Raw genomic sequence first — 27,401 nt, 5'->3', positions numbered from 1 at the left:
ACAATTACCATATTGCATTGATTTCCATTGTTCAGCAAACCCAGCACTAGAAACACACAACTAAGGAGCAACCAATGACTTTTTAGTTGACTATGTTGCCGGTTGCAGTAATTACGAGAACAGACTGATACTGTCTCTACAAATCTACTGTTTTCTACTGTCTTACGAAAGAAATTTGTTCATTGTATAAAAAAGTTCTTTTCCTCTGTCCTTCCTTAGCAAAAATGTGAACACACTTAGTTTTTTTTTTTAAAGTTCCTATGTCAGCCTGTGACCTTGCTTCAAATGTGCACTGCTGTCCACTGGGTTCATCAAAGCTTGTTCCATCTCAATTTGGGAAAGGGTTTCAGCTATTTCATCCCTTGATATTCCTCAAAATGAATCCCTGGTAATGAATAGTTTCCATTCTTCTGCAACTTTTCAACAATCTCTAGTTATAAATTACATTAAGTTCCTCACCAAATAAATAAGAAGGATTTGTAGCAGACTTGATTGGGGCTGGCTCTGGGCCAGTTAGCAGCCTTTTATCTAAAACCCTGGTCACTGTTAAAAAGGACAACATTTTCGCAAATATTGGAATCTCAAACAATAAAAAAAAAACACAAAAAAGACTATGAAGAAAATGTCCCCATTGAGCAGAATGAGGAGCCATAGAAAGAAGTAATTCCCCTGAACAGTGACCGAGACAGACTTGACGACCTCCGGGTGCATCACCATTTTTATGGCGAGGGTCGTTTCTTTGTATTGCACCAAACAGTAAAATAAAGTCTCTGTGACACGTCTGCCTGCTAGATCAGATTCCGCCTCTGCACATGGGCAAGTTCACATAAGTGAAAACATTGAATTCCGTGAGGATGGAGATACACAGGAAGATGCTATACAGAAATATACATGTCAGTCCTAGCTTCTTGTCCAGTTTCCACTTGTTCAGGTGAACACCACAGACCTGTAATAAAGGCAACAGAGTCAGCATGTCTGTATAGGGAGAATCATAAATGTAATAAATTCTGGAAACAATTCTGGTGGTCTGGTTAAAGGGAACCTGTCACCAGGAAATGCAAAGCAATATGCAGGCAGCATGTTATAGAGGAGCTGAGCAGATTTATATAGAGTTTAGTGTGAAAAGATTTAGTATGTCATTTAGTAATTGAAATTTCTGCTCATTCTGGGCTTTGAGGTCCAAGAGGTGGTCCTATCAGTGATTGACAGCTATCTCTGTATACACAGTCATTGAGGAAGGCTGTCAATCACTGATAGGTCCGCCTCCTTGACTTCAAAGCCCAGAATGAGCAGGAATTTAAATTAATGAAATACAAGTTTTACTAAAACTTTTACCATAAAACTATATATCTGCTCCTCCTGCTCTATAACATGCTGCCTACAGCTCACACACCATGTTCAATGTGACAGGTCCCCTTTAAATGGTTTTTAAATAATTGCTAACATGTAAAAAATATGCTATTGTCTCTGGGCATCTTCTGAATGGGAATATACAGTGCCTTGCAAAAGTATCCCTTGACTTTTTTCATATTTTGGTGCCTCACAACCTGAAATTAACATGGATTGTTTGATGATTTGCATAATTTAATTTACAGAACATGCCCACAACTTTGAAGATGTTTTTTTATTTTTTATTGTGAAGCAAACAACATATAGGACAAAATAACTGAAAAAGTCAATGTGCTTAACTATTCACCCCCCTAAAGTCAATACTTTGTAGAGCCACCTTTTGTGGCAAGCACAGCTCCAAGTCGCTTTGGATAAGTCTCTATGAGCTTGCCACATCTTACCACTGGGATTTTCGCAAATTCATCCTTGCAAAACTGTTCCAGCTCCTTCCGGTTGTATGTTTTGCGCTTGTGAACAGCAATCGTTAAGTCTGACCACAGATTTTCTATTGGATTGAGATCTGGGCTTTGACTAGGCCATTCCAACACATTTACATGTTTCCCCTTAAACCACTCAAGTGTTGCTTTAGCAGTGTGTTTGGGGTCATTGTCCTGCTGGAAGGTGAACCTCCGTCCTAGTCTCAAATCACGCACAGAGTGGTACAGGTTTTGCTCAAGAATATCTTTGTCTTTAGCCCCATCCATCTTTCCCTCAACTCTGACCAGTTTCCCAGTCCCATCACCACAGCATGATGCTGCCACCACCATGTCTCACTGTGGGGATGGTGTTCTTTGGGTGATGTGATGTGTTGGGTTTGCGCCACACATAGCGTTTTCTTTGGCCGAAAAGTAAAATTTTAGTCTCATCAGACCAGAGCACCTTCCTCCACACATTTTGGGAGTCTCCCACATGCCTTTTCGCAAACTCACAACATGCCTTTTTGTTTTTTGCTGTAAGTAATGGCTTTCTTCTGGCCACTCTGCCATAAAGCCCAACTCTATGGAGCGTACGGCTTATTGTCGTCCTATGTACAGATACTCCAGTCTCTGCTGTGGAACTCTGCAGCTCCTCCAGGGTTACCTTAGGTCTCTGTGCTGCCTCTCTGATTAATGCCCTCCTTGCCTGGTCCGTGAAATTTGGTGGGCGCCCGTCTCTTGGCAGGTTTGCTCTTGTACCATGTTCTTTCCATTTGGTTATGATCAGGGGCGTACATAGAAATCACTGGGCCCCATAGCAAGCATCTGAATTGGGCCCCCTAACCCCACCCACTATCCACCCCTGGCCCGTCCCACCTCCTGTCCTGGCTCCTCCCATGCCACACCCCCATTAAAGAATCCCTAATGCCCCCCAAAATGCCTGGGGGGAAGGAGTAGGAGAGCACACTGTCCACTATGAGCCTCCCAAACCCTTAATGCCCCCCAAAATGCTCAGAACAGTGTGCTTTCCTTCTACTTCTCTTCCACCTGGGCATTTTGGGGTAATGGGGGCATAAAGGGGGCTCATAGAGGATTCAGGGGGGAGGCTCATACAGGACTGAGTAGGAGGAAAGCAGACTGTCCTCTATGAGCCCCCCAAACCCTTAATGCCCCCCAAAATGCTCAGGACAGTGTGCTTTCCTTCTACTCCTCTCCCCCCTGGCATTTTGGGGGGCATTAAGGGGTTGAGGGGCTCATAGAGGACTCGGGGGGGGGGGGGGGGGGGGAGAGGCTCATAGAGGACAGTGTGCTTTCCTCCTACTCTTCCCCGAACCTGAACATTTTGGGGTAATGGGGGCATTAGGGGGGCTCAGAGAGGATTATGGGGGGGCTCATACAGGAAAGAGTAGGAGGAAAGGCGGGACATCATATAAGGATTTGTTGGTCTGCGGGTATCTGTTACTTCTTTACAATATGCCCCCCTTGCCTGTCACTGCAGGGAGCTCGGCCCATATGCAGCATGTAGTACGCCATTACCCATGTGGAGAGTTCATGTATTAACTGTGCTCTTCAGATTAAACCCTAGGCTCTAGTATTATATGACCAGATGGTCATATAATACTAGAGCCTAGGGTTTCATCTGAAGAGCACAGTTAATACATGAACTCTCCACATGGGTAATGGCGTACTACATGCTGCATATGGGCCGAGCTCCCTGCAGTGACAGGCAAGGGGGGCATATTGTAAAGAAGTAACAGATATCACCCTGCTCCCCAGAGATTTGTAAACTAACACAGGCCTCAGGCAGCATAATATATAATATAGTCAAAGTCAGAGTCAGCCGGGCCAGGCACTGCTGCAGGGAGTGCAGCCGGCAGTGACACGGCAGGACGAACGAACGGTACTTGTTCAACTTCTGAGTCTGAGTGACTTACTTCAGGCCAGCCAGCCAGGGACACAATCGCTTCAGAATCTTCCTCTTCATCTCCTTAGCTTATGCACCCTAGCGACGGCGAAGTTCGAGCCGATTCTCCCGCCCCCTTGCGCCACTGGCCAATCAGCAGCTGCCTCAACAGAATTGCCTTGTGCTGATTGGCCAGCGGCTCGAGCGCTACATGCAGGCTGGCTTGATCCTGATTCCGCGTCAGCAGACTGTCAGGATCAGGTCAGGAGGGTCTGGTCAGGATCAGGTCAAACGGGGGGGGGGGGCTTGGCGGCGATTGCGGAAGATGAATTGGGTCTGGAGAAAAGCAGCCGCATAGCCGGCTGCAGGTCATGAGTGGGCGGGGCCAAATAGTGTGGGCGGGGCCTTCTCTGCGCTACGGGCCCCCCAGTGCCGCGGGCCCCATAGCAGTGGCGTGGTCTGCCTCTATGGACGGTACGCCACTGGTTATGATAGATTTGATGGTGCTCCTGGGGATCATCAAAGATTTGGATATTTTTTTATAACCTAACCCTGACTTATACTTCTCAACAACATTGTCCCTTACTTGTTTGGAGAGTTCCTTGGTCTTCATTGCAATGTTTGGCTAGTGATGCCTCTTGCTTAGGTGTTGCAGCATCTGGGGCCTTTCAAAAAAGGTGTGTATATCTAATGGCAGATCATGTGACACTTAGATCGCACACAGGTGGACATCATTGAACTAATTATGTGACTTCTGCAGGTAATTGGTTGCACCAGAGCTTTTTATGGGCTTCCTAACAAAGGGTGTGAATACATACGCATATGCCAATTTTCTGCTTTCTATTACAAACAATAGTTTTATTTCTATATCTTTCTCATCTCACTTCACCAACTTAGACTATTGTGTTCTGATCATCATATACAATTCTAATTAACAAAACATTGAACTTAAGGCTGAAATGTAACAAAATACGAAAAAGTCAAGGGGGGTGAATACTTTTGCAAGGCACTGTATATTCACCATGGACTGTAATAATTGCTTATTTTGTAACTGTGTAATACTTCATTTTCCCTATGCTGCAGTGAAATAGAAGACATGCTGCCGGATTCCCCCACTGATCACCGCAGATTGCTGGGTTCCCAGCTTATTGTCAGGGGGCTAAAAGGAGAGTCAGAAGGTCTTCTTTTCCACATTTATAAAATACAACAAAAGAATATGACTTAATTCTCCATAACAAATAAGAACGATTTGCTGTTTATTACCCATCCACAATAAGTAATCCAAAAAATAAAATCGTAGCCATGCAGAAGTTTACTACATACCGTAACAAACAAGGAAGCCAGGAGCAAAGCCACAGAATATATGAGGCCCCTGCTGTTAAGATGTATCTGTAATAGAAGAATAGTCATTTATTATTACACACTGGTAGTACACGGCTACTAAATACATATAACTTAGAGCAGATGTGGTACAAGATTCAAAGACCTCCTCAGATCCTTCAATAGGCAAACACAGTGGATCCGCTTTGCCCTGGTTGTTCTTTTAACACACTAACCTTTTATCTATAACTATGCATACAAATGAGATACAAATCCTCGGGGGTGTGTAGTGTTCGGTGTACTCCAAATATGGTGAAAAAGATCACACCTATGAGGATCAAATTCTTCCGATATCAATCAGGTTTAAGCCCTTCCCACAAAATGTCATAAATGTATGGCATGCAGGAGAAGTATGGAGCAGGCTCATGAGTTGAGCCTATTACATACACGTTTGGTGCAGCTGTGTAATACAGCTGGCTGACCCCCATCTGCTATGACTGGTGTCAGGTCATTTAACCTGTCAGATGTGATTGGCAGAAAAAAAGTAAAAAAAAAAACAACAGAATATAAATAAAGCAATGAACAAAAAAGAAGATTATCAGTATCACTGCATCCAAAATTGTCCGAATGGTGAATGCCATAAAAAATTTTAAATGTGTGATGCTCTATTTTTGGTCACCCTAAAAGTGATCAAAAATTTATATATACTCTAGAATGGTACCAATAAATCTACAGTCATGGCCAAAAGTTTTGAGAATGACACAAATATTAGTTTTCACAAAGTTTGCTGCTAAACTGCTTTTAGATCTTTGTTTCAGTTGTTTCTGTGATGTAGTGAAATATAATTACACGCACTTCATACGTTTCAAAGGCTTTTATCGACAATTACATGACATTTATGCAAAGAGTCAGTATTTGCAGTGTTGGCCCTTCTTTTTCAGGACCTCTGCAATTCGACTGGGCATGCTCTCAATCAACTTCTGGGCCAATTCCTGACTGATAGCAACCCATTCTTTCATAATCACTTCTTGGAGTTTGTCAGAATTAGTGGGTTTTTGTTTGTCCACCCGCCTCTTGAGGATTGACCACAAGTTCTCAATGGGATTAAGATCTGGGGAGTTTCCAGGCCATGGACCCAAAATGTCAACGTTTTGGTCCCCGAGCCACTTAGTTATCACTTTTGCCTTATGGCTCCATCGTGCTGGAAAATGCATTGTTCTTCACCAAACTGTTGTTGGATTGTTGGAAGAAGTTGCTGTTGGAGGGTGTTTTGATACCATTCTTTATTCATGGCTGTGTTTTTGAGCAAAATTGTGAGTGAGCCCACTCCCTTGGATGAGAAGCAACCCCACACATGAATGGTCTCAGGATGCTTTACTGTTGGCATGACACAGGACTGATGGTAGCGCTCACCTTTTCTTCTCCGGACAAACCTTTTTCCAGATGCCCCAAACAATCGGAAAGAGGCTCCATCAGAGAATATGACTTTGCCCCAGTCCTCAGCAGTCCATTCACCAAACTTTCTGCAGAAGATCAATCTGTCCCTGATGGGTTTTTTTGGAGAGAAGTGGCTTCTTTGCTGCCCTTCTTGACACCAGGCCATCTTCCAAAAGTCTTCGCCTCACTGTGCGTGCAGATGCGCTCACACCTGCCTGCTGCCATTCCTGAGCAAGCTCTGCACTGGTGGCCCTAAAGCCTTCTTAACAAGAATTGAACCTCTTTCCTTGAAGTTCTTGATGATCCTATAAATTGTTGATTGAGGTGCAATCTTAGTAGCCACAATATCCTTGCCTGTGAAGCCATTTTTATGCAACGCAATGATGGCTGCACGCGTTTCTTTGCAGGTCACCATGGTTAACAATGGAAGAACAATGATTTCAAGCATCATCCTCCTTTTAACATGTCAAGTCTGCCATTTTAACCCAATCAGCCTGACATAATGATCTCCAGCCTTGTGCTCGTCAACATTCTCACCTGAGTTAACAAGACGATTGCTGAAATGATCTCAGCAGGTCCTTTAATGACAGCAATGAAATGCAGTGGAAAGTTTTTTTGGGATTAAGTTAATTTTCATGGCAAAGAAGGACTATGCAATTCATCTGATCACTCTTCATAACATTCTGGAGTATATGCAAATTGCTATTATAAAAACTTAAGCAGCAACTTTTCCAATTTCCAATATATATGTAATTCTCAAAACTTTTGGCCACAACTGTACATTTCAACCCGCAAAAAGCAAGCCCTATACAGCTCTGTAAATGGAAACATGAACAAAAAAAGTTATGGGTGTCAGAATATGGCAAAGTTATGAGCAAAACCTCATAAAACAATATAAATTTGGTATCACCAATCGTACTGACCTACAGAGTGAGGTAGTCATGTAATTGTGAGTGAACGCTGTGAAAACAAAACCCCCCAAAAATTCGGAATTGTGTTTTTTTTCTGTTTCACCCAACAAGGAATTTTATTTCTCATTTTCCAATACATCATATGGTAAATTAAATGGTGCCATTTAAAATACAACTTGTTCATCCACAAAAATAAGCCCCCATAATGCTATGTGAAAGGAAAATTAGGTTATTTATTGAACATGGAAGGCGGGGAGGAAAAGATGAAAATTGAAAGATGATAATTGACCTGGTCCATAAGGGGTTAATTAAAGAGTGAGATTTATGAAGTATCTTTGTAAGCTGATTATCACTTAATTCCACATGAAACTAATTAACCTTTAAGTACGCTGCAAAATACTAATTCAATCAATATCCCATCAATAATTCCTATTATTTCTTCATACAGTTCCAAGAACTTAAACTGTGATCTCCATCTGATGACGACATGAAATGCATTTTCTGCAGCAAAACAAATCAGGAGGTAACGTTTTGTTCTAGGGATTATAGAAACTGAGACAACAGCCAAAGAAGTATTTTCCATTGTATACAATGCATTACTAATGGAATGAGTCAGGTTTTCCACATGGAGGTCATGCCAATGTTTATTAGCATATCTTGGGCAGTGTCTCGGGGTTAATTCAAAAATCCTTTTTGGTAACTGTGTCCAGGATGTTAGCAGATTTTTTAGATATTTCCTATAATGTATACATGAATAGTTATTGTTTAGATACCAGGCTATTGTTTATAGTGGGCTCATATGGAGTACAAAGCATTTTTTTTTAACATATAATGGGTTTTCCAGGTCATCAAAGTTTGAACAGTGAAGGACTGACCTCCAGGCCCACAGCAATCAGCAGACTGAAGATCCATGGTGTTTGCCGCTTCATTGCTTACATAGGCACTGTAGCTTATTCATATTGTCTGTGCCTGGTACTGCTATTCTTCCCATTTAGTCTGCTCAAATGGATGGGGCAAACTACGGTACCCTGCGTAGTCACATTTAATGACCTGCTGTGCATTTTTAAAAAATACAGTGAGGTTGGACCACCAGAAATCAAATATTGATGGCTTATCTTAAGTATAAGCCATGACCTGCATATCCCTATCCTCTGTCCGTGTCTGTCTGTTTTGTTCATGGTACTCCAATAGACAAGTCTCTGTCATTCCAGAGACTACATCTGTGCCTACTTGGATTAGTTTACAAAAAGCAGGCATGGCTAGGAAAGCCAACGTGAGAGTCCACATGTAGTCTGAGATCTAGTGACCAAAAATCTACTTATTAAAGGGGTTGTTCATTGATATTCTCTTTTTATTTTCATGACCAGTTATGTTAGGTGGACGTCCAATGAATGTGACCACACTCATATTTTACTGAAGTTCCATTACTATTGAAGCTTCCATTTGTCTGGTTAATCAGCATTTATACCAGGCTGTAATTGGCCTCTGTAAAAGGACCCTTACCGTCGAACCTGATTCTTTGCCTCATTAGTCTTTGGTAATGTTAGGCCTGTGGTCCATGCTAGCCTCCCTCTTGTTCCTTGCAGGCACAGACACTGTGCCACTCACCATGCCATCGCTGGTGTCCTCTTGATGCTGCTGCCTGATCATCCCTTAGGTCAGTGTGCACGCTCCAAAATCCTTCCCCAGCCAATGGCTGAAGGTCCATAGGTATTTAAAGCAACCTCTCAAGGTAGAGGGTGTCTGAGCTTTAGGTTCCCTGCTGACCAGCAAAGTTGTTTGATAGTCTGATGCAACTGCGATTTACCTGTGTTTATTCTGCATTATTTCCTACCTGTGTTCCTGTCGTGCTCCAAGTCCTGTTTCCATCCTGCCTATGTGCTCCTACACTTTCAAGTCCAAGTTCAGTTTCTATTTAAGTTAACCCAGTCTGTCTTCTCTGTCTGTTAAGTTCCCAGCCATATGGCAAATCGGTTAGCTGGCCCAGAGGGTTCCATTCGCTGATCCATAACAGGTAAGATTTTACTGCACAACTCTATCTCCGTTACCGATCAGATGGCATAAAACCTTTGATTCTTTATGCAAAGAAGTCTTGGGAAATCTGTTCACATATGAAGCCGTGAGATTAACAATGTCTACTGGTTATAACAATAATATTCCACAAGTCCCTCAGCAGAAATCTTGCACCAGATTACAAGGGTATGCCCACATGAAGTGGTCGTGCTGTACTTGGGGGTACCACATGAGCGGCCATTAACAATGAAAACAGAAGAAAAAATGTGGTTGTATTTAGTTAATTGGATGTAGCGGTGACTCGTACATCAGCGTTTAACTTGGCAGCAGCTGGCTGCATGGCACGTGGCAGCAGGCAGCTGCATCCGCAATGCAGCATGGCAGTTCCACGAGGTCATACCTTAAGAGTGTGTTGCTTGTTTCCAGTAATGTACAGGTGAAACTCGAAAAATTTGAATATTGTGCAAAGTTCATTTATTTTAGTAATGCAACTTAAAAGGTGAAACTAACATATGAGAGACTCATTACATGCAAAGCGAGATATTTCAAGCCTTTATTTTATTACAATTTGGATGATTATGGCTTACAGCTTATGAAACCCCAAAGTCTCAATTTTGAGGTACCCTTAGCTCAGGGGGTATGGATTAATTAGCTGACTAGAGTGTGACACTTTGTGTTTTCAATGTCCGATGAAAAATAGCCCGTTGTGATTGACGAGGAGATTCATCTTGGTGTACAGCAGCGCGGTCTGTTTGACTTTATTGTGACACTTTGAGGCTAGAATATTGAACCTTTTCACAAAATTCTTATGTTAAGTTGCATTAATGCAATTCCTTTTAATTTGCATTACTGAAATAAATGGACTTTTGCATGATATTCAATTTTTTTGAGTTTTAACTGTATATGGATGTGCAGTGCACATAATGAATTCTATGTATGCAATCAGTTTGTATACTGGGCTGTATACTATCCTGAACTGCATTTGAATTAGAAAGTGGACACCCTCCATCTTCCAGGGAACTTGCTACGTGATCACAGAGTATCTGGATGCTGGAGCCTGCAATCATCAGTTGTCACTAGGGAAAATGTAGTACTGTGTGCCATGCATTTAAAATATAGGTGATGTATGAATGTTGGGGGCCCATTGCTTTCAAAGATGATTTTGAGAGGAGTGGCAGGGCACATGCTTGAATCTCTCCTCCTTGAGGAGTCTGAACCCACGTCTTGTGACTAAGTAATACATGTTCTTCATTAGATAACCCCTTTAAGTCAATGGGGGTCCGAGAGCTGCACATTTCAAATGTTCTGTGCCTTGACTAATAGAGGTGGCCCTAAATATAGTGTTTTCTGTGAGTGGACTGTTCTAAATTTCTAATGGCTATGGGACCCTTTGACACCTATTCATACCATAAATATTACCGATAGGTTACTCTATAGACATTATTTGATTTACTTTGTAACAGTAGATGGTTATGTTCACTTTATACTATTCTATTAATGTTAACTGCTAAGGAATTGTAGATATATTTGAATTGGAAAAACAACAACCTATTCTATATTAAAATGGAACATAGACTTTAGAAACTGAAAATCATCTGGAATTCTGTGTTCAATCTTTGTCAAAGAACTTACTGTTAATGTGCCAAAAAGACTGTCTCTTGTGTCGTTAGTTTCATACAGTTTTATTATTATATGATATGTGTTTCCTACTTATATATTGCTAGAATACTAGACTTTTGCTAAGGATAATCCATAAAGTGAAAAAAGAATCATCAGTATATTCTTGGAAAAATGGGTGACAACCAATACAGCTTTCTCAAGGTTTTTTGCCTAGCTTTCCCTGCGTAATTGTGTAATGTTAAGGTATATTATATATAATAAAATACTTGATTCATCTTGTTTACCTAAATATACATTATATATATATATATATATATATATATATATAGTCAGGTCCATAAATATTGGGACATCGACACAATTGTAACATTTTTGGCTCTATACACCACAACAATGGATTTGAAATGAAACAAGATGTGCTTTAACTGCAGACTGTCAGCTTTAATTTGAGGGCATTTACATCCAAATAAGGTGAACGGTGTAGGAATTACAACAGTTTGCATATGTGCCTCCCACTTGTTAAAGAAGCAAAAGTAATGGGACAGAATAATCATCATAAATCAAACTTTCACTTTTTAATACTTGGTTGCAAATCCTTTGCAGTCAATTACAGCCTGAAGTCTGGAACGCATAGACATCACCAGGCGCTGGGTTTCATCCCTGGTGATGCTCTGCCAGGCCTCTACTGCAACTGTCTTCAGTTCCTGCTTGTTCTTGGGGCATTTTCCCTTAAGTTTTGTCTTCAGCAAGTGAAATGCATGCTCAATCGGATTCAGGTCAGGTGATTGACTTGGCCATTGCATAACATTCCACTTCTTTCCCTTAAAAAACTCTTTGGTTGCTTTTGCAGTATGCTTTGGGTCATTGTCCATCTGCACTGTGAAGCGCCGTCCAATGAGTTCTGAAGCATTTGGCTGAATATGAGCAGATAATATTGCCCAAAAACTTCAGAATTCATCCTGCTGCTTTTGTCAGCAGTCACATCATGAATAAATACAAGAGAACCAGTTCAATTGGCAGCCATATATGCCGACGCCATGACACTACCACCACCATGCTTCACTGATAAGGTGGTATGCTTAGGATCATGAGCAGTTCCTTTCCTTCTCCATACTCTTCTCTTCCCATCACTCTGGTACAAGTTGATCTTGGTCTCATCTGTCCATAGGATGTTGTTCCAGAACTGTGAAGGCTTTTTTAGATGTCGTTTGGCAAACTCTAATCTGGCCTTCCGGATTTTAAAGCTCACCAATGGTTTACATCTTTTGGTGAACCCTCTGTATTCACTCTGGTGAAGTCTTCTCTTGATTGTTGACTTTGACACACATACACCTACCTCCTGGAGAGTGTTCTTGATCTGACCAACTGTTGTGAAGGGTGTTTTCTTCACCAGGTAAAGAATTCTTCGGTCATCCACCACAGTGGTTTTCTGTGGTCTTCCGGGTCTTTTGGTGTTGCTGAGCTCACCGGTGCGTTTCTTCCTTTTAAGAATGTTCCAAACAGTTGTTTTGGCCATGTCTAATGTTTTTGCTATCTCTCTGATGGGTTTGTTTTGTTTTTTCAGCCTAATGATGGCTTGCTTCACTAATAGTGACAGTTCTTTGGATCTCATCTTGAGAGTTGACAGCAACAGATTCCAAATGCAAATAGCAGACTTTAAATTAACTCTGGACCTTTTATCTGCTCATTGTAATTGGGATAATGAGGGAATAACACACACATGGCCATAGAACAGCTGAGAAGCCATTTGTCCCATTACTTTTGGTCCCTTAACAAGTGGGAGGCACATGTGCAAACTGTTGTAATTCCTGCACCGTTCACCTGATTTGGATGTAAATACCCTCAAATTAAAGCCGACAGTCTGCAGTTAAAGCACATCTTGTTTGTTTAATTTCAAATTCATTGTGGTGGTGTATAGAGCCAAAAATGTTACAATTTTGTCGATGTCCCAATATTTATGGACCCGACTGTATATATATCAAAGTAAATCAATGTGTTCGCCTCCAAATCTGTAGCATACATTGGCTCTGATGTAAGAATTAAGTAATTGGACAGATATTATTTACAAAAGAGGCTGCACAAATGGTAGGGATGACAAGGGTTTGGGATCAAGAGTAAAGGGAATAGGCAGTGATCAAGCGAAACCACCATCTATATACTTTAGAAGGGAGTGCTAAACGCAATCAGCCTCAGAAAAGTAGACTACATTCCTCTTCATTTCACACTTTACAGCCCTGAGGTAATTAACTACTGCCCAACTAAGATGTTGACCATAACCTCTTCAATGACCTAGATCACCAAGGATGCTGACATTAACACTGTCTCAATCCTACACTGCTGGTATTAGAGGGGTCTTATGAACTTAAACATTTCCACAGGATTTTCTTTGAATGCCTGACAGGTGAGTGGACCACCTCTGGGATCCTCCCCTATGACTAATTAATAGGGAGTATAACCACCACTCTATTGAACACAATGGGAATTTCAGGTGCCGTTAATCAGTAAACTGTGGTTCTACATGAGGTGGATATGCCATGTCATACACCATTATCCCAAATCTCCAGGGATACGAGCATTAACTTCCTTATTACCTTATTCACTAGGAATGCTGGCATTAAACTCTTCACTTTATTACACTACCCATTCTTGAAAGGGGTTGGTCAATTTGTTAAAATATTTGCCCCTAATCATCAGGAGATGCACCCATAGGGCAGATAATGATGGCGGTGACATGATTTAACCACACCACCACGTTTTGTGCTGTCCCTAGATGGATTCATATCTGTGCATGCATTGAACAGTAAATGATCATATCCGGCACTTATAACCCCTTTAATTATATAGTCACCCTTAGTTCTCAAGAAACTCATGATATTGGGCCCCAAGCTCAATACCTTCAGAGGTGGTTACCACAGATGACATCTTAGTGGCCTTAAAGAACTTCCAGTTTGCTTGACACTACAGGTTAGACTAATGAAAGTGCCATACACCAAAAGGGGCTCAAAACTTTGTTGTGTCAAGAAGTCAAGAAAATCTGTAGACTGATGGGATCTTAAAACATATTCCAGCCTGAAGCATTACTATCTATTGGATAGGTGATAAATGCTAGACCCCCACTGATCCCTGCAAGACTTCAGCTACAAGTAGTTTTAATGGAATATCCTTTCAAGCCCGTGCCCTGCCCCTGAAATCACTCTATAGAACTGATGAAAACAGACGAGGACTGAGACTGGTGGGGGTCCCAGTAGTAAGACCCCCAATGATCTGACATTTATCAACCATTCAGTGTATAGGTGATAAATACTTTAGGCTGGGGTGACCCTTTCATTGTAATTACATTGATATTGTCCCATATATTAAAATCCTTTCTGTTTTTGTATAACTAAAAGGTCAGAACCGTATGAAACAGCTGGAAACGTCCATGTCTCAAGTTTATATTCCTATCTAATTGGCAATTCCCATTAAAAGTTTTGTGTGCTGAAGTAATTCACACAGGAAATAATGTCATGCGCCTTAGTGATGGCATATGGTTTTCGGCTTCGATTAAACTACAGCTGTTTTTAAAGTCACTGAATATAAACAAATAACCACTTTTATCAGAAAATAAGTAAAGAGAATACACTTCCACATTAGATGGTTCGTTTCCCTTTAGTCTAATGTGACGTGGGATTTTGGGTCCCTACACACACATATTGTGTCCCCAGCCTTATATGAGTGTGTTTCATGGGCCTAAACAAGTTGATGCCCATTGGTGATCACTACCCCTATGATTATTAACCCTGCTCCTAACCCTATAATAAATTTCATACTGAGTTCAGTCCAAAGGTTGTTTTGTTTATATGACAACATCTACATTTTTTGGCTTCCCTGAGACAAGATGATCTAGACATATTTTAGCTGCTGCATGCAAGGGGACTCAGAGCAAAACAGGGTCCAGGATCCTTTTGCCTGATAAAATGTTAGGGTCCCTGAAAGAAACTTTCGGGTACTAATGGTTTCCATCATGAAACAGACAAGGTGCTTCCATTAAAGAAGCAGAACAATGGAAACCAAAGTACAGATGTGAAGGGACCCTAATTTGTTTCATCCCTGCCCAGCTGTATCCATACATTTTGAATCCTTTAATTATTGGCAGCTGACCACTAGTCCACAGCTTCCTCTCTTGGGAGGCTGACTTCCTGTGAACTAGATTACATCAACATCTACTGTATGAAATCCTTCCTGGCTGCATATCCACCCCCTCACCAAATAACGTCTGTCTTGTTCCTTTATGCGTCCAACATACATAGAGGATTGGCACTATGTCCCACCCTATCACAAGCAGGAGGCAGGAACACAGGCTGAAACTGCATCACATAGAATACGCTAAGACTCTGCCGTATGAGTTAGGGGACAGATATTATATGCCAATTATCTATCACTTGATGCCCAATCACTGGGTGCGGAACCACTGTGTCAGCCAACCAATTTGACTTTGGGCTACACCTAATGACATTATCCTGGCAGTACCATGGTGTTCACTGTTTAATCCCACCAGGCTGCTAACTCTTGGAGTAGTCCCGGTGAGGTTGACAGCTGAACCAGGGAAGTCAGAGACACTAATATGGAATTGAGATTAAGTGGTCACTCGGACCAGGCGTATTTTCGCAGCTCCTCTGACTAGTAATAAAACTCAAATTTTATTTCAACATTTAAAAAATTGTATCAATAGACTTCTTGGGAACTTGTTTAAAAACTTCAGGAGTACAAAGAGTCAGGGTCACATGCCAAGTATTAATGTATAAATCTTGTGTGTTAACACTTCATGCTATTTAAATAAGCAGGTTGTATATCATCTCATAATTCAGATAATACTTATAGGCACCCTAACAAACTCCTGCCTAAAAACTAAAGTCCTGTGTCCCTACATGTTTCGCCGAGCCAGTCGGCGTCTTCAGGGGAAACTAAACAGGTACTATGGGGGGCGGGGTCCGGGCTTTTAAACCCTCGGTATACCTGGGCTGTGACGTTTAGCCAATGCGAGGGTCGTGTGGGTGGGCTCTCAGGTATGGACACCTATGGGCGAGAACTGTGTATGTGCGCCACATCTTCATGACGTCACCATACTGCGTCCCATTCACTTACCGCATCAGATCTCGCCCATGATGTCACATCCAGCACGCCGTTCTTGCATCTAGGCTCAGCAATCGCCTATTCATCCCACACCTGCGCTCTGTATCCACGAGAGTAACTCTTCTACGCATGCGTCCGTACTTGGTGTTTTTTTATGCCCTCCTGTTAGATTGCACATGCGTGCGGGCTTCAGGACGTCTCTATGGATATCATACCATCCCTCATATCAATATGGAATTGAGGGAAAGACCGGAGGAAGATGGTGAATATTATGTAGCTCCTATGGACCACGTTCTATAGCTGACCGACTGCCAGTTATTATATAATATTATATTTATTCCCAGGATTACATTATGTGTGTGTGTATGATGATACTTGTTATAGTGTTTATCTGACCCTGATTTTATGTATAGAATGTAAAGCCAGTATTTTTTCCGTTCTTTATGATTCTATTATATTTAATTTGGATTATTCTTCCCTTACTCACTTCTTTTTTATTTTCTATCTATAGGGCCACTTCAATACCACACATACTACATATCTGGAGGACATTTCTCTATCCCAGGTCAGTATTCCACCAGGAACAGATTTGTACCATCTTATTATGCTATATATGGGGGTGAACCAGTGCAGAATGGAGTGAAAAATGTGTATGCTCCATGATCTATGGATTGAACATTCTCTCTGGCTGTACGCCAGTTATTATTAATAACAGTGTTACTATTACCAGTATTGGATTATATATATATATATATATATATATATATATATATCCAATTATTATCTATAGTGCTATGTGTCTCATCAAGACAGATCAGTGTCCTGATTCTACTTATTGTAATTATCTATTAATTGTGCCTAATGTGACTGTACTGTGACCATCTAATTTCTAATTCTATCCATGGATCACTCCAATTCTGCATACAAGCTGGATACTCCCCATCTACAGATATTCAATTTTAAACATTTCCTGCCTCCCTAATACAGAGCTAGGCGAATCTGATGCATTTTAATCCCCACACTCCTATACTCTCCTTTCCCCTGTATCCCTTCTCATTCCAGGAAGGGGTAAGCCTCTCATTCCTGTATGGTCTATGGATCCGGCTCGGCCTAAGCTCGAGCAAATTAATATGCAGAAACTGGGTTATTATTACCAGTAAAGGATTATGTATGTTCATAATTGTCATAGATCAAGATCCTAATTATGTTTGTTGTTAGCAATGTTATTTCTCTTACCATCAACATTGCTATACCTGATCATCCCTTACTGGTCTCAATTTCTATCCATAGGTGCCTGGACTTCTCCAGATGGAAGCTTCCCCAACTGTAAGTATAGCTTATAGAGAGCCTTTTCTCCCTACTATCTCTAGGGCCACTCAGGATTGGATATTCTGTATACGCCCATTTCAGGACTACCCTACCCCTCACTTCGTCCTCCCATTCCTCCACAGTGTGAGAATAAATTTATGGGAGGGTTATGCTACTTTTTGCTCCTTATGTTTCATATCATTTCCAATCATTTACATGTGGATTGTACTGTAGCCGGTCCAATTTAACTTATAAAAATGAAGCGAAGGTAAATCCTTCATTAAGCCCATTCGGGGCAAGAGAATGGAGACAATAGATCCATTTTGTCTCCTCTTGTTGTAGTTTACGGTCTATGCTGCCCTGTCTAGGAGATGCCTAGATCCTCTGTATCCCCCAGATCTTGAGACCACTTGTATTACCATCATGGTATGTTAATAAATGTCTGGACAGGGGTGTCTCTTCATTAGTATTTAAAATACTAAGATGCTTGGAGATCTTCCTCCTTAGTTCTTGGATCGTTTTACGGATATATAATTTGTCGCACTCACACTGTATGCGGTAAACCACACCAGTGCTCTTACAATTGATGAATTCTCGTATTTTATATGTTTTTCCATCTTGAGGATTGCTGAACTCTTTCTTTGGGATAATAAACTTGCAGAAGCTGCAAGCTCCACATGGATATGATCCTATTGTCTTAAGCCATGTTGTCTTGCTTCTGGAGATTCTTTGAAAATGGCTCCTAACCAACATCTCTTTCAAGTTCATGCCCCGTCTGTATGTGATACTAGGATTCTTGGGAAGTATCTGTCTCAGATCCTTATCTGCCTTCAGGATATGCCAGTGTCTTTGGAGAATCTTACATATCTTGTCATTTTGCACATCAAAGGTCCCTATACATCTAATGGCCTTCTCGCCATCCTTTTTTCTATTGTTGAGGAGTTCCTCCCGATTAGTGTTAACGGCTCTGTTATAGGCTCGATGTAAGACCTTCTTGGGATAACCCCTCATTCTAAATCTTGAATATAGAATACTACTTTCTTTTTGGAAGGTCTCTTCGACTGTACAATTTTGTCTCGCCCTTAAATACTGGTCCACGGGGCACGACAATGACCCAAAACATACAGCAAAGTCAACAAAGGAGTGGCTCAAGAAGAAGCACATTAAGGTCATGGAGTGGCCTAGTCAGTCTCCGGACCTTAATCCAATCGAAAACCTATGGAGGGAGCTCAAGCTCAGAGTTGCACAGAGACAGCCTCGAAACCTTAGGGATTTAGAGATGATCTGCAAAGAGGAGTGGACCAACATTCCTCCTAAAATGTGCGCAAACTTGATCATCAATTACAAGAAACGTTTGACCTCTGTGCTTGCAAACAAGGGTTTTTCCACCAAGTATTAAGTCTTTTTTTGTTAGAGGGTTCAAATACTTATTTCACTCAATGAAATGCAAATCAGTTGCTATCTTTTATTTAAAGTTATTTTTTCGATTTTCCTTTTGATGTGCTATCTGCCACTGTTACAATAAACATACCATTGAAATGATACTGTTCTGAGACTTTTCATTTCTTTGTCATTGGACAAACTTACAAAATCAGTGAGGGGTCAAATAATTATTTCCCCCACTGTATAGCAGAGATGATTAACACAGAAGCAGCAACACTGAACCAAAGGAGTGTTAACCATTGCAATACTGCAGAATGAGGTGAGGTTTAATGCAGAATATTTCCAATTGACACACAGGACACAGGTTCCTGGGTAGGTTGCTGAAGCGCTGAAACTGCGACAGACACAGGGTGAGTAGAGTGGTGCCTGTGCCCATCTGAAGTAGTGGGGCAGCAGCAGGCATGGGCCACCGATGTAACACAGAGGCAAAGAACCTCTACATTATTCATTAATAATGGCCAATGGTGCACTATATAATTCTGAGCTACATTTTCTATGACCTTTAAATTTGTTGTGTGAGGCAACAGAAGTGATGTCTGCTCAGAGCACACATCTTTCTTAATGAGGTTGTCCAGCTTAGGAGCTGGTAACAAAAGTAGTCGGAAGTTGTGCCCCATTTAAAAAAAAAAACACTCATCTGTCCACAGTCCCACAATACCAGTACCACTGCCCTGTTCTTGGCTGCTTCTGGCTTGCGCCCTTGACTGCTTCAGCCAATCACTGGCCTCAGTATTCTGTAGGGGGCAGTACTACTAATTAGGGCATTATAGAAGGGAATTAATATTGGTGGGACTTTGAGGAGCACTATTACTATGGGGGGGGGGGGGGCCTCATTTTTCTTCAGAATAGTATTTGTGGGTATTGGGGAGGATAAAACTGTTGGGAATCCAGGTTGGGGTATGATGATAGAAGTGAGGAACCTAAGATGTCTGTGTGTCACACTCTGCAGAGACGAGGCACGGCTGAAAGAAGTTGTCCGAACTGAATGGAGAAGATGATGACAGAGAAGATCTAAATCAGAGGAGACGTCAGCTGGGAGGCAATGGATGTGAGAGGTACGTGCTGCTATAGAGCAAATACAGTACAATGCAGTGTGCGGGAAGGGGGGGGGGGTAGACTTAGAGAATTGGGCAATATGCATTGGGGCTTGGACCCCGGATCTTTTGAGACCCTAGCAACGTCCCTGCTCCATACTAACAAATGTCCATGCAAAACCTGGGCCAATGTGCATATATGTAATGTAATGGTAGTCTTGGATCCATGGTATGCTTGTTAATTAGTGTTCTAAGTACAACAGATAACAAAACAGAAATCCAAATATCATAAAGTTGTATGGCTTAATTTCTCCATGGGTCCACTGGAGCATAGAAACCAGAGAATATAATACGATGGAATATGCTCCCTTGATGTTCCTTGAGGGATAAAGTCTATTGTCTACAAAGAAAACTTACTCAAATATATTTGTTGGAGTTCCCAAATATGAATATCAGATACCATAATAGAAGAACAATGAGATCGGTAAAGTAATGCTGGATTTACACGCTCCGACGGGCAGCCAATTATCAGGAAGGGACTGTTCATGATCACCTCCACAGTATGAGGACGAGCGATGGCTACTGCCATTGCTCATCCCCATAAAGATTCATTGTTTCCAGGCAGCAGAATACTGTTTAGACAGCACAATACGATAATTTAGGTGTCCTTATAAATGAATGTGTTACCTAATGAACAAGCATATGAACTCTCATCCCCAATAATCTGCCCAACAATTGGGTAGTGTAGAAATGTCGGTAGACTTAGCTGTCAGAATTGCTGCTGGGCCAATTTGCTGTGGGATACCAGATACGATGTAGAACAAACCTATTAGATGCTCAAATGGGGAGGAAAGATTGCTAGATAAGAGTCTGAAGGAAAAGGGAAGGATTAGAAGATAACAGATTCCAATTAGGTGATGTACCCACAATAGTTAATCAAAAATGGGGTGGGGAACCCCATAATAGAATATATTGATTATTAGGTTTAACTATATCTAAAAAGTGTTAGGAGGCCAGACATAGATAAGGCCAGCAGGAAAAACAAAAATGAGAGTAATGCCGAGTTTACACCGCCAGGCAGATTATCAGGGGCGAATGTTTACACGAACGCTAGTTCCCGATAATCTGCTTGTCTAACGGTGCAGCAGATCATCCAATGAATGAGCGAAACGCACATTCATTGCTTTAAACAATCTTTCAAGTGGACTCCTAAATTATCATTTCTGGGCAGTAGATGGTGCTGTCTACAATATTTTGCTGCCCACAATATTTTGCTGCCGAGAAACAATGTATCTGCATGATCTGTATGTGGATGAGCAATAGTGGCAGCCATGGCTCCTCCTCATACTGTGAAGGTGATCACCTTCACTGAACTGCAGCCAAGTGGCTGCTCGTCCAAGGGTGTAAATCCAGTATAAGGGTATAGGAGCCACCCTAAGGGAATATAGGTACATTAGAACAGATACAATAAATATGTGGCTAATATAGATACCCCCCTAGAGGGAATTAGAGACTTAATTGAGGTATTGATGAGTGGGCACACCTAACTGCGCATAGTTCCCAGCTTACAGTATATATCTTCGTAAGTCCTATCCAGCTGTCAATTTAAATAACCAGTTTTTCAGTGAATAGGTTTTCCTGATTTTACTTACTTACCTCTCTGTGATATGTGTATCACACGTGTTTGTCACATTCTAGTGACGTGCTGTTCAAGCACATGTAACTGTCAGTGGTAATGGGACCAAACCACTTCCGGTCTAACCCAGGAATGATAAAACAGAAGATAGGTACAGCTATTTTCCCCCCATGGTGCACACTTTCTGACCATTGGGATTGTCAGCTCCTAGGCCAGACAACCCATTAAAAGCAGCAGTTGTCAACTGAAAACCCCATGGTTGACTGATATTGAGCATATTCCACCTCATGCTTCAGTATGAAAATAATTAATTTTAAATAAATTTGGAGGAATAACATAAAACCCATGGGAGAGATCGCCTGGGATGTGAACAGAGGTTCAATGACATCAACAAGTCAAGCAGTCAAGTTAGAAGATGCTGACTCAAATGGTTTTGGTAATTATCCAATCAACCTAACGGCTTAATCATTTCCTGGCTGCAAATCTTAATGAAGACTTCTCCATAAGATTTTTTATAAAATCTGGCCCTCTAGATTAATATTTTAGCAGAACATGCCCAGAGGAGTCAATATCTTCATGTCTTGACTTCTTTAATGTACAGAACACATTTGACTTAAAAGGTACTGTAGCTGTTGTGCACCATAGAGATCTTCCCTGGAATGAATAGTGCGTGTGTGCCCTGGGGAAATAACACTGGCCAAGGAATTTGCTCTGCCAGGAAACAAAACTGAGTGTAATAGATCTCACAGCTGGTCTCTGCTGGAACATTATCTAATGCACTAGGCAGACGCCATGCTGGCCAAACTTGCTTATTTTCATTCTGTGGATTCCAATGAATGTGGTCACTTTATAGTTTAGGAGACATTTAAGGTTCCACTGCACTCAACAGAAGTCTTCACAATGAATCAAAAGTGATTCTGTAATAATATCCTGCTTTCTAGAGTAACTTAAAGGAACAAAACTGATGCTTAAGGGAGGTGCAAGACTCAAGGAATTGAAGAACCCTAGAATGCCTGTGTCATGCATCGTGCCTTCAGCCTGTATGATTGATATGAGCACCTTATCGTAGTGTTTCTGTAATTAAGCATGATATATTAAGGAGAATCCCAGCCTGTGTGGGGTTTTTTTGCATTTGGAAATCTTATTTGAATATATAAAATCTTGCACTGAGTCAGTGTCATGGCTTCCATTAAAAAAGATGGAGTCATGGTGTCTGTTGCATTCACATTAGATGTACCGGTATGTTGGTCAAACATGCCAGTTTTGGCAGGATTGACTGACGATCTAATATTGGGGGACAGAAGGTCGAGAATATTGGATTTCAAAATACCAAATTCTTTTGTTCTTTAAAAGGGTTATCCGGGGAGCCTCTGAAATAAAACAAAAGCTTCCAGTCCCTACACTGCAGTGTTAGTACCTGTCCCATAACATTTTTAGCATTATTCTATGCATAAATTATCTCCTAAGTTACCTTAGTGCTAGGCCTCTTGTTGCTCTCCCAAACTTGTGGGTTAGAAGCAGGACTTTCATGGTCTTCCCAGCACCCTTCTGCCTCCCCTGCCATGATGTGCCTCCTCCCTAATACACCACAATATCGTTTTGGATCCGACCTAATGATACAAGATCCCAGTGTGACTTGGGATCATGTGACTATTAGCAGATGTCAGTACTGAGCCCCTTTAGGTGATGTAAGTGATGACAATCTGACATGAATGGGTGGGGAGTTGCAGCCTGCAGTCCTTTCAGTCATGTGATATGGGTCCTGTCATCACATTGCAGAAAGAAGCAATGCAACTTCTGCTATCATGTGGCCTCAGTGGGCTCAGTATGTAGTGGCAGAATGGGGGATACTGTATGCCGCTGTTCCGTTCCCCCGCTTATCGCCGCGGTTCTGGGCGCCGCGCTCAGCGGTGACCTGTGGCCCGTGCATCCCATTTCACCGCTGCGGTCCTGGGCTCTGTCTCTGTAGGTGTTATTGCTTCTGAGGATTCTGCTCCACAGCTTCCATTCAGCCCTGGACACAGCTTGAGTTCGGCTGGTTTCGTGTGACACTGCTCTAAGGGCGGAGCGCATCACTCCCTGGGCTGTGTGGGTTAGGTCAGGTGACCTCGCTGACCAACTCTGGCTCTCCTGCATATATTTAATTGGCTCAGCCCCCTTCCCAGATGCCTCAGTGTTAAGGTCCTGGTGTTTGTTGGCTCCTGATACTCTTGTGTGCTCCTTATTGTCTGATCCCTGCCTGCTTTCTTTGACTCTACTATTGGCGATCCGTATTGCCTGACCTGTACCTGTGCCGCCTGCCCTGACCTATTGCCTGTCTGACCACTTCTCTGCCTCATCCTTCGGTCCTGCACCGTTGCTCCTGGTAACGTCTCTGCCGTCTGACTACGCTTGTACTTCTGGTACCTACTCAGGTATCTCCTGGTCTGCCCGGACCAGCTGCCACTGACTCGGGGATTGCTCTGGAGTAGCCCCTGGCAACTACCCTGATGGCTCAAGTCTACCCTCACCACCAGAGGCTCTAGTGAAAACCAGGTAGTTGCTTAGTCACGCCCCTCCAGAGTATAGCCAGTCAGTGGCACAGTGGGTTCACACCCGCTGTTCTGTGACACTGATAACATTCTAGAAGAGGATTTTTGGCTCCCCAGATAACCCATTTTAAGGCAATAAATCAGGCAGTCAGTTTTTCCCCTCTCCTATTCACAACACATGCAAGTGTATGGGGTATCTGGAGAGATAGCTTGCGCCCTCCTTTTTCTCAGGGTGTCTTTGCTCCCCATCTGGGTCCCTTCCACCACCTCCATGGCTTTTTATCTATCTTCTATCTACCTCTCTTTCTATCCCTGCCTTTTTTTTTATTACCAGTAGAGCTCCTTATGATGCTATTCTTTTCTGCTAATCAAAAAAGATGTCCCACTGGTTCAGTCTACAAAAGCTCTCTTTACTCTGATGTGTTGTATATGGTATTAATGTACTTTTCTTATTTTCAATTTACTCTGCTAAAAAAAAAAAAATATGAATTACCTGACAGAAAAATGCTTTGTTTCATGATCTCATAGCTAATACTAGTTTTCCATTTATCATTGTTACATATAGTTACATGCGTTGGCTCCTACTAGATATACCCAAAAGAAGAAGAATCTCTAAATATGATTGCACTTAAAACAAGTGCTCTATTACGCTGATCTCCCTAAATCAAGGATGATCCCTTCAGGATTTGTAGTCTTACAGGAGGGGCTACAGTCTAATGAATCAGGGTTGAACACAGTACAGCTCCTCAATCTCTGGGATTTACTGGCATCACATTTAGCATCATGTTAATCTCTTGAAACATAAATAAATGACATTTGCCATCTAATAAATGTTATGCTGACTTCATATTTGGATAAATCTCACTTTTTAAAGTGTTTTACTAAATGATAAGTGCAAGCAACTTACATATGAACCATAGTCCACAGCGAGAGTCTGTAGAGCCCAAGGGAGTCCGAGGCCAATAAGTATATCAAATACATTGCTTCCGATAGAGTTGGATACAGCCATATCTCCCATACCTGCGAGAAGAAAAATATTCAGCTGAGATACATATGCATTTATATGTATGTATGAAAGTCATTAATGTTTCATTGTATTCACAACTGAATATATTTCAATATATTTCTAAATTCTGATACATTAACTATTAGGTGACAGAATTACAATGCTGCCTCTAAATTCTACATATCAGCTGGAATAAATATCCCTTATACTTTACTGTTTATTCCTTCCTTTAATAGCTCATAGTTGCAAAAAAATAGCCACTTACTAACAGGAGTAGTTGCCCACAATTGACCATACATACGTTGGTTGTGGACCATCTAAGGCTAGTTTCAGGCATGTGGCATAGCAATCTGGCAGACTGTTCTGGCAGAGAAAAGCCTGCCGGGGTCTCTAGCTGGACACTGCCGCATGTCCGCTAGACCCCATTGACTATAATGGGATCCGGCCAGTCAAAAATTGCTGTACGCAATGGTTTCTGTCCAGCCGAATCCTGGCGTTTACACTGGGGAGCGGCCAGATCCCCACCGGTTCCCATTATAGTCAATGGGGTCCGGCAGGCAAGTGGCGCTATCCGGCTATGTCAGATCCAGAGTACTCCGGCAGGCTGTTCTGGCAGAGAGCTGTGCCACATGTGTGAAACTGGCCTAATATGCATGGAATTGACCCAACAGCAGATGTCTAGGTAGGAAGGAAGGATTAGGCTTTTGGATTTAAACATTCCTGATCCTGGTTCGTGGAAAATAAGTCGGCAGCAGCTTATACCCCTCTCTCTACTGTGAACACATGCACGCTTGGCCATACTGATTATTTATATGTACATCTGTTGGCCTAACTAGCATTCTGTTGAAAGCTATCTAAGGTGTATGGCCAAAGACTCTTCCACAATTGGGCCTCATAGGCATTCATTTATAAACCCCCTAATAAACCACAGTGTTCCTCCAAATTTATCACAGATTCATAGTTTTTTTTTTTATGGATTCCATATGAAAAATCATACCTTACACCTTGTAATCACCCCTAGAAGCACTGCTCAGGCACACAGAGGTGTATGGGGGCACCTTAACAAGCCACAAGGATTGATTACTAGTCTACTGTACAAATATTAATTTCACTCCTTCTGTCTTCGTGTGCAGTGTAGATGAGGTCTTAAAGGGGTTCTCTCACTTCAGCAAGTGGCATTGATCATGTAGAGAAAGTGAATACAAGGCACTTACTAATATATTGTAATTATCCATATTGCCTCCTTTGCTGGCTGGATTCATTTTCCCATCACATTATACACTGCTCATTTCCATGGTTACGACCACCCAGCAGTGGTCGTGCTTGCACGCTATAGGAAAAAGTACTAGCCTATGCGTGCTCCCATGGTCCCAGCCACCGGAGAGGCCGTCTCTTTTTCCTATAGTGTACAAGCACGACCACCACTGATGGATTGCAGGATGGTCGTAACCATGGAAACGAGCAGTGTATAATGTAATAGAAAAATGAATCAGGCCAACAAAGGAAGCAATATGGATAATCACAATACATTAGTAAGCGCCTTGTATTAACTTTCTCTACATGATAAATGCCACTTGCTAAAGTGGCATACCTCCCAATGCATCTCAATTCACCCTTTAAGCTCTGCCCTGATCCAACCAGAAATGCCTACAAAACATCCCATAAATGCTTACTTTTAAGCATACTTGTATAAGCCACAGCTGTTTTGTGGTCTGTTTCATGGTATAATCCTGTGAAAAACGGGACGAATGGGAGGTATATTTAAGGCCTCATGCACGCAACCGTATGTTTGTATGGTATCCGATCCATATTTTTTATGGATCGGACGTGGAACGATTAATTTCAATGGGGCCACAAACATGCTGACAGCACACTGTGTTTTGTCCCAATCCGTATGTCCGTGCCTCAGTCCCGCAAAAAATAAAAAATAAATTGTGCATGTCCTATACATGTCTGTTTTGCAGACAAGAATAGGACATTTCTATAGAAGGGGAAAAAATGTCGGCACGCACTTCCAGACTGCAAAACACTTATGGTCGTATGCCTGAGGCCTAAAGGACATCTTCACTACTGCCACATCCAGCCATGCAGTGGGAAAGCTTCAGGTTAATACGTGATATATGGCACTTACACACATGGGCATACATACATCTGCCTTGTACCATTGGGATTCAGTGGTTTACTTTATTAAAGTGGCAGCAGTGGAGAAACTCTACTGACACTTATAATCCAATAGATCTAGGATTTTAGTAAAGTGAACATGAAGTTAGGAACTGTTGAAAGATAAGTAGAGAAGAGAGATATTGTAGTTCACCCTGTACA

The 27,401-nt window shown here is 41.8% G+C and overlaps 1 protein-coding gene across 2 annotated transcripts in view; it reads right to left on the bottom strand.

Moving 5' to 3' along the window:
- Positions 1–255: 255 nt before the first annotated feature.
- Positions 256–27,401, bottom strand: part of SLC24A3 (solute carrier family 24 member 3) — a 410,823-nt gene continuing 383,677 nt past the window's right edge. For both annotated transcript variants that reach the window (XM_040429686.1, XM_040429687.1), the window contains exons 15-17: positions 24,981–25,093; positions 5,032–5,097; positions 256–946 (exon numbers count right to left, since the gene is read on the bottom strand). In XM_040429686.1, the coding sequence (XP_040285620.1) occupies positions 794–946; positions 5,032–5,097; positions 24,981–25,093 (332 nt within the window). In that variant the 3' untranslated portion in view covers positions 256–793. The remainder of the gene's footprint in view (positions 947–5,031; positions 5,098–24,980; positions 25,094–27,401) is intronic.

The sequence above is a fragment of the Bufo bufo genome, chromosome 4 (assembly GCF_905171765.1).
Source record: "Bufo bufo chromosome 4, aBufBuf1.1, whole genome shotgun sequence".
Taxonomy (NCBI): domain Eukaryota; kingdom Metazoa; phylum Chordata; class Amphibia; order Anura; family Bufonidae; genus Bufo; species Bufo bufo.
This window is presented reverse-complemented; position numbering and strand designations above follow the sequence as displayed.